This window comes from Manis javanica, chromosome 2 (assembly GCF_040802235.1).
Source record: "Manis javanica isolate MJ-LG chromosome 2, MJ_LKY, whole genome shotgun sequence".
NCBI classification, from domain to species: Eukaryota; Metazoa; Chordata; class Mammalia; order Pholidota; family Manidae; genus Manis; species Manis javanica.
In genome coordinates, this window is record NC_133157.1 from 60,704,309 (window position 1) to 60,717,887 (window position 13,579).

A 13,579-nucleotide genomic window follows, 5' to 3' on the forward strand; every position below is an offset into this window, starting at 1 on the left:
CTGCATCATGCTGTAGGAATTGGGAGCTAGGAACTGGTGAAAAATGCTGATGCTCTGACTATCACTATTGCTGTGAATATAAACTCTGTTTTGCCTCTAATGCAGGAGTCTCATGTCTTTTTCCATCATCCATTAAACTATGGCAGGCTAACTCGTTAGCTTTGAAGTAGGGTAAAATTTGACAACTCAAGAAAAAGAGATACAAGCAAAAGATAACAAAACAATCACATTTGTTACCACTGGAAGTGATGTTATACAACTTACTCTGAAAATTTAATCCAAGAGAAAAAATTAAGCACTCCTTCAGAGTGCCTGAGTAGTTTCAGATAATGAGGGAGAGTTATTCATTAGAGAAAAATGCCTGTTTACTAACGTAGAAGAAACTTGTGGAACTAGAAAAATAATCACCTTTTTCTCACTTCTGGATGAAATAACTGATTTAGGCAACGACAATTTGCTGGTTGTCAAAGTGTCACCCCCAAAATAACAGTGGTCTCAAGGAGAAAAACAAAATGGAGATATCAGGAAGTCATCATCAAAGCTTAGTAAGAGTAATCATAAGACAACCAAACATTGTGTGCATCTTGATGTAATGCATGTGACATAGCATCACTTATAAAGGATTCTTGTCAAAAATGTTTAACTTGAATCTAATTTAACCTTTAGAGTTAATGTTTCTTATCAAACTGTATTTTTCCAATACTTAAAAATTGACCAAAAGTAAGAATAATCCACTATTCGTCTTTGCCTGGGACCATCCTGGAACTGAAAATCCTGCATTCCAAGAAACCTGTCAAACTGGGACAGTTGGCCACCATATGGCAAGTTTAACCATTTATATTCTTCATAATTCTAACATTATCATATTTTCATAAATCTTTTAAGAATAGACACATAATAATAAATTAGGCAAATAACAATAGAATAGCTGCAAAACAGATCAGTACACTAATGCCAGTTTTACACTAATAAGCGTTCTAATTCAATGGATGCACAATTTATTCTTCATTCTCTTATTATTAATATTACTGCTTCCTAGATATACAGTCCCCTCAATTTACCTATAAAGTCACAGGTAATTCTCACACCAGCTGAAGATGCAAAAGATAAAACATAAAAATGTTTTGATATTTTCCAAGATGATGTTACCAAGTACATTACATAATTGGGCAGGTCATTTTTATAATTTACATTTTGTTTATTACACAAGAAACTGTCCAAACATTATCTCTAATTAGTCAGATATATTTTCATTTTTGTAACCCTAGTAGTAGTAGTAGTATAAAAGAGATACTTTTCTGTGTGGTTTATCTTTCTCAGACAGCCTGCTTTGTGTTTTTCTCTTAAAATTATAGCTAATAGAATTTATAATTGATTGTTTGGAATGAGATAAATCTATTTCCTACTTTGGTTCCTTCCTCATTCTGCCCCTGGGTTTTGCTTCTATTGGGTTTTCTCTCCCCTAGGAATAGGAGCCCAAAATTCTAAGTTTAAGAGAACAAGATGACATCAAATGTCTGTATAGTTTATATCCTCCATCATCACTATTATAACTTTCCTCTGCATCAGTCATTTAATGTGTATTTAAAAGTTTTTGAAAAACCTATCTGTATCCTCATTATTTGCTGTGAGAATTAAATCAATTAATACTTGCAAGTATTATGTAAATATTTCTAACCATGTGTAGAAGCCAGTTGAGAACCCACATGGTAAGTTTTCTGTTCTTCAATTCATTATATTATTATTCAATTTTACTGAATAATTTCAATAATTCAACTTTATTCAATATTCAGTTGTATTCTGAATTATTGCTATGCAATTCTTAATGATAACAGTGCTTTACCACCTGGAGGTAAGAGGGAATATACTGGGAAATATATAAAACCATGGGTTATACATGGCTGGTCTTCCTAGAATGAGCTAAGGAGTTCCAAATTAAATTGTAAATTTCATGAAGGTAAGCATTCTGTTTTATTAACTATTGTAGGCCCAGTGCCCCAGCACAGTGCCTGACACAAAGTAAGTACTTAGTAAATATTTGTTGAATAAATGAAGTGGAAGGCTTAGAGAGAAAATAATTTCATATAAGAGACTTGAAAATATTAGCAATTGGAACACTATATTCACATAAAATTTTTAAGTTAAAACATAAGCTGCGTCAGGTTACACTCCCAGATGTCAGGAATATCTTTTTCCTCAGCTGTATTTTGGGAGAAGGTCTGGGTGGGGTGGAAAAGTTGAAATATTATTCTAAATCAGTAAGTTTAAACTGAAAAGAAACAAAGAAAAAAATTGTTTTTAGTTTTTCTATCCCAGCATTAAATTTTTCAATGTACAGTGTATATAGTTTGCAAAAAAGTTTCTAATTATACTCGAATTTCACAAATTTATGTGGACTTTAAATAGCTTAACACTATCTTAAATATGCTGTAATATAGAGAATGCTTTCTAAATATTATAACATATAGTGACTTATAGAATCTTATTAATAATTCTTCACAATAAAGCTAGAAAAAAATCCACATTAATAAACTGGGTTATGGATATTTCCTATTTACTTTAAAGCCAAAATTAGAGGCCTTAAAGGAGATGAGCTCATAACAAAAAGAGATATCCTTAGGATTAATGAATGAATGAACTAGACAATTTCCCAAGCTAACATTTTCAATGGGGGTAGGCAGAAAGGAGTGTATTTTATGTCTCTTTTATTTATAGCAATCCTGCTTCCCTCTGGATACGAATTTGGGTCATTTTTCAAAAAGAATAAAAATGATGGAAGACTGTAACTATTTGGGTTCAAGATTTACTGTAAAGCTACAGTAATCAAGACAGTGTAAGATTAGACATTGGAGTAAGGTTAGACATATAGATTAATGCAGCAGAATAGAAAGTTTAGATAGAGGACTACATATTTATGGTGAATTGATATTCAACAAAGGTGTCAAGGTGATTCAGTGAGGGAAAAGTGGAACAACTGTAAATCACATGTAAAAGAAACAAACTTCAACCTATGCCTCGGACCACATAAACAAATCAGGTTGAAATAGATCCTAGATCTAAATGTAAAACCTTTAACTATAAAACCTTCAGGAGAAAAAACTGAACAAAATCCTTGCAAACTTGAGTTTGGTAAAGACTTATTAAATAGGACATACAAAGCACAAACTTTAAAATAAACAAATTATACATTGAATTTAATTAAAATCTAAAACTTTGATTTTCTGAAAACATAGTTAAGAAAAAGGAAAGAAGAAAATATTTGAAAACATATCTGATAAAGAACTTACATCCAGAGTATTTAAAAAGCTCTTTAAAGTCAATGAAGACAGAAAACTAGATCTTTTTAAATGGATAAAAGGTTTGAACAAATATCTCACCGAAGAAGATACATAAATGGCAAATAAACACATGAAAGAGAAGATGCTTAACACTGTTAGTCATTAGAAAAATGCAAACTAAAATCACAATCAGATACTCACTGGAATAACTAAAATGTAAAGACTAACAATCCCAAGTGCTGACAATGATGCTGAGCAACTGGCATTTTCATACATTGCTGTTGGAATGCAAAACAATACATCCACTTGGAAAGCATTTGTCAGTTTCTTATAAACCTACACTTAACCATTTGACCAAGCCATTCCACTCCCAGTATTTGTCAGGAGAAATGAAAATGTATTTTCACACAAAAACTTGTATTCATATGTTCATAGGAGCTTTATTCATAATAGCCCAAAACTGGGAATAACCCAAGTGTCTATCAGTTGATGAATGCATAGATAAATTGTGGTGTATTCATAGAATGGAATAATACTGTATACATATGATGGAATAAAAGGTACAAATGTGCAACAGAATGGGTGGATGTCAGAAGCATCATGCTAAAGAAAGCAGCCAGACACAAAAAGCCACATGCTCAATGATTCCGTTTGTATGAAATTCTAGAATAGACAAAGCTATAGCAACAGCAATCAGATCAGTGGTTGCTTGGAGCCAGGAGTAGGGAAATGAGATTGTCAACTGAGGGACCCAAGGGACCTTTTAGGGGCAATGAATATGTTCTATATATGATTGTGGTCATGGCTACTTGACTGTAATCTAATTATACACTTGTATAATTATATAATTGGTGGATTTTATTGCATATAATTATACCTCAATAAACCTGAGTTAAAAATAGTTCATAGGTGGTGCAGTGTACTTCCTATTGCATCAGTCAATGCCCAAATATAAGTCAAGGTCCAGTTGGGAAAGCAAACCACACCAAGTACTTCGAGGGGAGGTTTAATTTAAGGGATGGTTACACAGGTGTGAGAGACTTGAAAGAGTAAATAAACAGTACTTGAGGTAATTGAAAGATGGTAACTGAAGGAACTGTTCCCATCCCTAAACTGAGGGAACAAAAGGGTATCTTTAAGCTCAGAGGAGGGACCTCCCAGAGCTGTGGGTGAAACCTCTGATGAAGGAGTGTCCCTGGGTACTACAGTATCAATGGAAGACACTGGATTTTTTGAGTGTTCCAAGAGGGAGGAAACTGCTGCCACCAGGAGGAAGGTCCACTGCTGGGGCAATCCAGATGAGAAAAGGAAAAATATGAAGATTTAATCCTTTTCTGTCCTCCACTCTCTAGTGGCTCCTATTGATGGAACCTACCAAGGATACAGATACAACTACAGAGAAATTTTGTTTTCAGAACCTAACCTCAGCATCCTAGAACAAATTATAGGAAGTATAGAGGTTGAGCTGAAATGAAACATGTAAATGACACCTTTCGTTTATCCCACTTTTTATAATATTAAGATTAATCAGTAATTTCAGGTGGCTTCAAGCTTAACTATTCTATTTTTAAATTCCCAATCGATGTTTCATTTAAAGGTTTTAGCATCCATTGGTCACTGTTAACTAGACTCATGATTTCATTTGGGGTATGACACAGCAATTTTCTGATTTTAGCATTCTTTGTACACTTATTAGTTGGAATTCTGTAAAGAAGAATGTACCCTCATCAACTGGTTGAAATACAGTTTGTACAGGAAAGACTGGAAAACTATTATTTATCTTTATCAATTTTCAGTTGGTTACTTAGCAACCTTCAAAGATGATCACTGAGTTAGTGGCTTTTGTTACTATTAGGAATTCATCACTTTTGTTTATATATTTGATGTTTTTAAATCCATTGTAGGCATTATTCTTTTTGATATTCATATTGTCCCATCTTAGGCCAGTGGAAGCTTCACTGTATTTTTTCTTTTCTGTATTTTATGTATTCTGGATTATTCTTGTAAAATGTCAAGTGTGTCTAATTTAATTCTAGCCCCTTCATTTGACTCTAAATCTTTCAATTCTTGGGAGAAGTTTGCAACTTATTTTGCATTTCTCCAATTAAGCTGCTAGTATACACTTAAATTGTCAGGAATTGAGTCACCTTATGGAAACATTCTTAAAGGGCCTCTCAACAGTGCAAACAATGTTAAAAGCCAATTTTAATTACAAAATTTAATAAAATTGTTCAACTCTAACCAAATCTGCAAGTCCAGTCTTGAAGTTTTGGGTATTATGTGTGCTCCCCAGGGGAAAAAAAGAAAATAACAATGCAAAAAGTAAATAGAACAGAATCGTGTGATCTAGATAGGAAGTTATCTTAAGATTTAAAATGAGTGTATGTTTTTCTGAAATAAAAGATCACAAATAATTTTCCTAAAGTGATTCAGTTTAGCTCCTACTATTGAAATGATGACTGTCATTATAGCAAGTGAGGGCAACTAGAGAACAAAATATGGATTCTGGGACTCACCTTCTTAGGTAAGCCTGTAATTTCCTCCAGAAGGAGTTAGCAGTCTTTTGTTTTGCATTAACACTGTTATTTATTCATATATAGGTAAATAAATAGGTAAATTGCAGTGCCTTCAACCAAATCCCCATTCTTAAGCTTGGGGAGATTTCCTAGGCTTCTCCATCCTCTCTAAATACTACTGACACAGCTTCTTAAAATCTCTCCAACCCTGCTTTATCTTTCCTTCCATTGCGGCTATGGTTTAGACTTTCAGTTTAACTAAATTAGGTTATTGACTTCCTAAATGCCTTGCATTTTACACTATTATCAAAGTAATCTTTCTAAAACTTTATTTCACAGCCCTTGATTAAAATCCTTAAACTGTTCCTCATTGCCTTTAGGGAAAAAAATTCAATTTCTTAACAAGAATGTAAGAAAAACTCTTCATGATCTAGCCTCTATTTAACTTTCTGTCTTTCCCCTTCCTGCCTCCTGCGTCACCCCCAGGCCTTCTCAAGTCCCGTACCTAGAGCTCCAGCAATTCTGAAACACTGGCAGAACTCTCATCACACTAGGCTGTAATGCCTCTCTGCATTTGAACAAAGCTAATAAACAAAGTTAATGAAAATTCATCCTTCAAACATGAGCCCTGATAGCCTCTCTTCTGGGAAGCCTTACCTAATCTCCCCCACATCTAGAGTAGATTAACTGCCTCCACAGCCCCAAGTGGTTCCATGGCTGATTTACCATCCCCACAGTGATCACTATGCTGTGATGTTCACTGTCTCTTATGATCATCCTCATGTATTTCTTACTCCCAGTACCCAGCACCATGCTGTATGCCCTCTATGGATGTTTGCTGAGTGAATAAAAGAAAAATTGCATGATATTAACCCAGCATTTTCCAAACATTTTTCAAATTTGCTGTACTATTTTATTTATACTACCACCAAAAATATAACTAAGTTCCCTGTTGTTCTACATCCTCACCAACTCCTGATGTTGTTAGACTTCTACATTTAAAACATAGCATTGCAGTTTTTAAATGTCTTTAATATGCTAATTGAAAGAAGAGAGGGAATGCGAACTCAACAGTCCAAGCAGGTTTATTGCTGAACCTGAGAGGGAGCCCTCTGTCCTGGCCAGCAGTACAAAGGAAAAAGGGGGTCTCTAATAGGTCGAGAGGCTTTCTATGGCCAGGGCTTTGGCGGGCTCTTTGAGGGGAGCGGTCAGGGGAAAGTGGGATTGTGGTTTGCTGATGTGTCTTCTGGAGGATGCTTGTAGCCTAAATAAGATGAAACTTAGGTCTCTCTGAGATGGTGGGTGGGCTTATTCAAAAGGCGGTATTCAGGTCTGGATTCTATCACTAATAGATAGTGTTAAGAGAAGCTTTTCTTCCCACATATGCTTATTAACATTCCCTGAAATAGCAAATTCATAGAATCTGCAGTTAAGACTATTTCAAACAATGGTATGAAAACCAGTGATCTGGAGCAAGATCCAAAACTGTAGTCAAAATTTTGGAATCAGAACTAGGATTGATCTCATCAGTGGTTCTCAGATTTTGGTATTTATATGAAAACCCAGTGTACTTGCTAAATTGAACATTCTTGGGTTGCATTCACCAGAAATTTGATTCAGTAACTCAGAGCCTAGGCCTTAATATCTATATTTAAAATAAGTGTCTCACGTGATTCTGATGCAGTTGGTTTTCAGTCCACAGAATGAGAAACACTGTTTAGAGATTAAGTTTCATTCCTAAATGAGCATACATATTATAATGTCATTTGTGAGACTAACTACTTTGTCATCTGGTTAATGATAAAGCTGTGATTTTGTATCTCTGTTGGTATATGTAGCAGTATTTTTGCAAAGTTAAAATTAAGCTCCCTTGGAGGAGTTTTGAGACAAACAAAATGAAGGCCTCTGATCATGTTGCAAAACCAAGAGGAATTATGGGGAAGTGGAATGTTGAAAGACCATTACTGTTGCTTTTGTAAAAGGTTGACCTGAGACTAAGCTGTTTCATTTTAGGCAAAACCCTTAATCTCCCAGTGTTTATATTTCTTACCTATGACTAGTATTATACCTATCCTACAATCTTGCAAACCCATAAAAGATCAAAATGACAGAGAGGCAAAGTGCTAATACAAAGTAAGATCTAATCACTGTTAGGGGAATAACCATTGTTTTTGATTGACACATCTGCCTGAATTAAAGAAAAATATTTAGTCTCAGGGGCATTTGTTTCTTGGAATAATATCAGCAGCTTCTTACTAAAAGGAAAATTGTAAAAGCATTTTACAATTTAGGCAACATGTGAGGAAAACCTTGAGTGACATGACCAAGGATACAAGGATATTAATTTAGAAATGAGACGAGGATTCAAGCCTTCTGATTACTTTCCACCATCCTTTACTTAGTGTCTTTCTCCTTCTCTATTATAATCCACAGAGCAGGTAAATTTGACACATCAGAGTTTAAGCACCACTGCTATACAGCATTAGATGTAGTAATCGTTGTCTTTTTCTTTTATTGCATTTATTTGATAAACAACTTTATTGAGGTATTATTCACATACTATACAATTCACCAATCTAAACTGCACAAATTCAATGGTTTTTAGTGTAATCAGAGTTGTGCAACCATCACTACAATCAATTTTAGAACATTTTCATGAGCTAATACTCCCTACCCCCACCTCACCCCCGTCTTCCGCATCTGACAGCAGTCATTCTCCATTCTCTTCTCCTCCCAGCCTCGGGCAACCACTGACCTACTTTCTTTATAGATTTGCTTATTTTACAGATAAATGCAGTCATATAATATGTGGTCTTTTGTGATCCGCTTCTTTCGCTTAGCGGGTTTTCAAGAGGTACTTACGGTTTTAAAAATAACAGGATAACAAAAATAGAGATAGTTGAGAAAGAAAAGGGGGGAAAATCACCCATAATCCCATTCTAATACAACCAATACCATGATTTTCTTTCTTAGTTTCCCTCTGCAGATGCACTTTGATTTCAGAGAGTGGATGTCCCTCGCCCCCGACCTGTTCCCACCAGTCCCCGGCACGCGGCTCCCCACCTCCGGGAGCTTCCTAGTCGCGGAGGGGAACCGGCCCCGCCCATCCCCGCCGGCGCCTCGATTACGTCACTACTTTGAGCCGTAGACCCTCTCTCTCCTGCCCAGTCGCGGTTGCTTTGACAGAGCGCCATGGCGGCGGCCGGGTCTGCCGGGGTGCTGTCGACCGTGTCGGGAAAGCAAGAGTTTTACCAGCTTCTGAAGAACCTGATCAATCCAAGCTGTATGGTGCGGAGGCAGGCAGAGGAAATCTATGAAAATATCCCAGGTCTGTGTAAGACTACATTCCTCTTAGATGCTGTCAGAAATAGAAGAGCAGGTTATGAGGTGAGACAAATGGCTGCCGCACTGCTACGACGGCTTTTGTCCTCTGGGTTTGAGGAAGTCTATCCAAATCTGCCTTCTGATGTTCAGAGGGATGTCAAGATTGAACTGATACTGGCTGTTAAGTTAGAAACACATGCTAGCATGAGGAAAAAACTTTGTGATATATTTGCAGTGCTAGCCAGGAATTTAATAGATGAGGATGGCACTAACCACTGGCCTGAAGGTCTGAAGTTCCTTATTGATTCAATCTTCTCTAAAAATGTGGTTCTATGGGAAGTTGCACTTCACGTTTTCTGGCACTTTCCTGGGATTTTTGGGAACCAAGAGCGGCATGATTTGGATATCATCAAACGGTTGTTGGACCAGTGTATTCAAGATCAAGAGCATCCAGCAATTAGGACATTATCCGCTAGAGCTGCGGCTGCATTTGTACTTGCTAACGAAAATAATATTGCTCTTTTCAAAGACTTTGCAGACTTGCTTCCTGGAATCTTACAGGCTGTGAATGACTCATGCTACCAGGATGATGATTCAGTGCTAGAATCCCTTGTTGAGATTGCAGATACAGTACCTAAATACTTGGGTCCTTATTTAGAAGATACTCTGCAGTTGAGTCTCAAGTTATGTGGAGACTCTCGACTTAGTAATCTGCAACGCCAGCTGGCTCTTGAAGTAATAGTGACCTTGTCTGAAACTGCAACCCCAATGTTGAAAAAACATACAAATATTATTGCACAGGCAGTTCCTCAAATATTAGCAATGATGGTTGACCTACAAGATGATGAGGACTGGGTAAATGCTGATGAAATGGAAGAAGATGATTTTGACAGCAATGCAGTTGCTGCTGAGAGTGCACTAGACAGACTGGCTTGTGGGCTTGGTGGAAAACTTGTTTTACCAATGACTAAGGAACACATCATGCAGATGCTTCAGAGCCCTGACTGGAAATACCGACATGCTGGATTAATGGCCTTATCTGCCATTGGAGAAGGATGCCATCAGCAAATGGAATCAATTTTAGATGAAACAGTTAACTCTGTCTTGCTTTTTCTTCAGGATCCTCATCCAAGGGTGAGGGCTGCAGCCTGTACTACACTTGGACAGATGGCTACAGATTTTGCGCCAAACTTCCAAAAGAAATTCCATGAAACAGTGATTGCAGCTCTGTTGCGTACCATGGAAAATCAAGGTAATCAGCGTGTGCAATCACATGCAGCTTCTGCACTTATTATTTTTATTGAAGACTGCCCTAAATCATTGCTAGTTCTATATTTGGATAGTATGGTGAGAAATATACATTCCATTTTGGTGATTAAACTTCAAGAGTTGATTCGGAATGGAACTAAGTTGGCCTTGGAACAGCTTGTGATAACCATTGCATCAGTTGCAGATACAATAGAAGAAAAATTTGTTCCATATTATGATACATTTATGCCCTCACTTAAGCACATTGTTGAGCTTGCTGTTCAAAAGGAACTAAAGCTTCTGAAAGGAAAAACTATTGAATGCATTAGCCATGTTGGTCTTGCTGTTGGGAAGGAAAAATTCATGCAAGATGCATCTAATGTGATGCAGCTGTTACTGAAGACACAATCAGACTTAAATAATATGGAAGATGATGACCCTCAGACCTCTTACATGGTTTCAGCATGGGCTAGAATGTGTAAAATTCTTGGAAATGATTTTCAACAGTACCTACCACTGGTTATTGATCCTCTTATTAAGACTGCTTCAGCTAAACCTGATGTTGCTCTCTTAGACACACAAGATGTGGAGAATATGAGTGATGATGATGGTTGGCAATTTGTAAATCTTGGAGACCAGCAAAGTTTTGGAATTAAAACTTCAGGACTTGAAGCAAAAGCAACTGCTTGCCAGATGTTGGTTTACTATGCTAAAGAGTTAAGGGAAGGATTTGTGGAGTATATAGAACAAGTTGTAAAGCTAATGGTTCCTTTACTGAAATTTTATTTCCATGATAATGTTCGAGTAGCAGCAGCAGAGTCCATGCCTTTTCTCCTGGAATGTGCAAGAATTCGTGGCCCAGAGTATCTTGCACAGATGTGGCAATTCATATGTGATCCTTTAATCAAGGCTATTGGGACTGAACCTGATACAGATGTACTCTCAGAAATAATGAATTCTTTTGCAAAGTCCATTGAAGTAATGGGAGATGGATGCCTTAATGATGAACACTTGGAAGAACTAGGAGAAATCTTAAAAGCAAAACTTGAAGGGCACTTTAAGAACCAAGAATTGAGACAGGTTAAAAGACAGGAAGAAAACTATGACCAACAGGTTGAAATGTCTTTGCAGGATGAGGATGAATGTGATGTTTATATTCTGACCAAAGTATCAGATATTTTGCACTCGTTATTTAGTACTTACAAGGAAAATATTTTACCATGGTTTGAACAGCTGCTTCCATTAATTGTGAATCTAATTTGTTCTAATAGGCCATGGCCAGACAGACAGTGGGGATTGTGTATATTTGATGATATCATAGAGCACTGCAGTCCAACCTCATTTAAATATGTAGAATATTTTCGGTGGCCAATGCTACTAAATATGCGAGATAACAACCCTGAAGTCAGGCAAGCTGCTGCTTATGGTCTGGGTGTTATGGCACAGTTTGGTGGAGATGATTATCGTTCCCTGTGTTCAGAAGCTGTTCCACTGCTGGTTAAAGTTATTAAGTGTGCAAATTCCAAAACCAAAAAAAATGTCATCGCTACAGAAAACTGTATCTCAGCAGTAGGGAAGATTTTGAAGTTTAAGCCTAATTGTGTAAATGTAGATGAAGTTCTTCCACACTGGTTATCATGGCTTCCACTGCATGAAGATAAAGAGGAAGCTACTCAGACTTTGAGTTTTCTTTGTGACTTAATTGAAACTAATCACCCAGTTGTACTTGGTCCAAATAATTCCAATCTTCCAAAAATAATCAGTATAATTGCAGAAGGAAAAATTAATGAGACTATTAACTCTGAAGATCCTTGTGCCAAACGCCTAGCTAATGTTGTGCGTCAGGTACAGACTTCTGAAGAATTATGGTTGGAATGCATATCCCAACTTGATGATGAACAGCAGGAAGCTTTACAAGAGTTGCTAAATCTTGCCTGAAGCACTTCAATACCAGTTGAATATCATCTACCATAAAAATAACTCCAAATATGGGTTGTAAGTAGATTACATTATAACTGAGAGAACTGTTCTTTCTCTCCCTACTTAGCAATTTATATTCCTTCCCCATGTTTCTCCAAGATCAGTCAGTGTTACAGTTGCCATCTGTTCACCTTGCATGTTTTATCTCTTACAGATGTTGGTAATAATGCTTCAGCTGTCTAGAATGTTTGTCACCTTTCCCCTAGTTGATGCGAAGTATACAAATTGTTCCTATTTGTCTGAGTTATTGATGCTGAGTAAGCAGTATACTTGGTGTCAAGATGTCATGCTGTGTATCACAAGATGCTAAGAGCTCACAAAGGTAGGAGAACTTCCAGGACAAACATCTTTGGAATTATGGGTGAAGAATATTAGTAATAGTGTCAAGCTTACTCCTCCTTAATAATACTACTGGTTTTCATGGTAATGGAGGATGAAATTGGGAGAGTTTTGAGATAATGCTGTGGATGTGGGAAGGTTTTTCTATAATATATATAAACTTTTCCATTAAGTTCTCCTGAGAACTGGATATGAATATCCATATTCTAGTTCCCAAGGTGTCCATCTGAGAGTTATTGAAACTTAAAAATTTCCTTAAAGACCAGTTTCTATTTTTTAAATTATCCAGGACTCTAAGAACCATGGTTACTGAAAAGAGTGTCCTGGTATGTCTAACATGGGTAGCCTGTAACAACTGTAACACAGTATTTGACAAATACTAAGTAATCAGTATTTGTGGGAGTCAATCAGTGTTATATGTTTCAGCAGAATACTGCATTATGCATGAAGCCATTATTCCCCTGCAAAGCAGCTCAGCAAGAAGAGCCCTGATTCAAAATGGGGCTTAAATAGGTTTCTCTTTTGAAGTTCTTACTAGATTCTGTAGTAACACTGAAGAGTATTCTATTGTGAAAATGAAAGGGAAGCAAAGTTAATTTTAGCTTTAAACATGAGACAGAAAACAGCTTTGAGACCAGTTGCTTAGCAGTAGATGTGCATTATAAGAAAACAAATCTAGGGTTAAATATTAATTGGAATGTTGGTCTTTAATGTCAAGCTTTTCGTAGGGTACAAAAAAATTTCTACTCCGCAAATCACTGATCCTCAAGAACAAATATAACTGTCATGATTTCCTGAGCTCTTGTGAGAATTATGTGTGTAAAGTATCCAGTAAATATTTAAGACCTAGTAAGTGTTTAATAAATGGTGTTAGTGCTGCTGTTGTTTGTACCT

The 13,579-nt window shown here is 36.5% G+C and overlaps 1 protein-coding gene across 2 annotated transcripts; it reads left to right on the top strand.

Moving 5' to 3' along the window:
• Positions 1-8,762: 8,762 nt before the first annotated feature.
• On the top strand, positions 8,763-13,565 carry RANBP6 (RAN binding protein 6). Of its 2 annotated transcripts, XM_017650876.3 has the most exons (3): positions 8,763-9,122; positions 10,238-10,370; positions 12,501-13,565. In XM_017650876.3, the coding sequence occupies exons 1-2, from the start codon at positions 8,987-8,989 to the stop codon at positions 10,327-10,329; spliced, it is 228 nt and encodes a 75-aa protein (XP_017506365.1). In that variant the 5' UTR covers positions 8,763-8,986; the 3' UTR covers positions 10,330-10,370; positions 12,501-13,565. The 2 variants fall into 2 exon arrangements, with proteins under 2 accessions (XP_017506365.1, XP_017506364.1); XM_017650875.3 differs by having other exon boundaries at positions 8,919-13,565.
• The last annotated feature ends 14 nt before the right edge of the window (positions 13,566-13,579 follow it).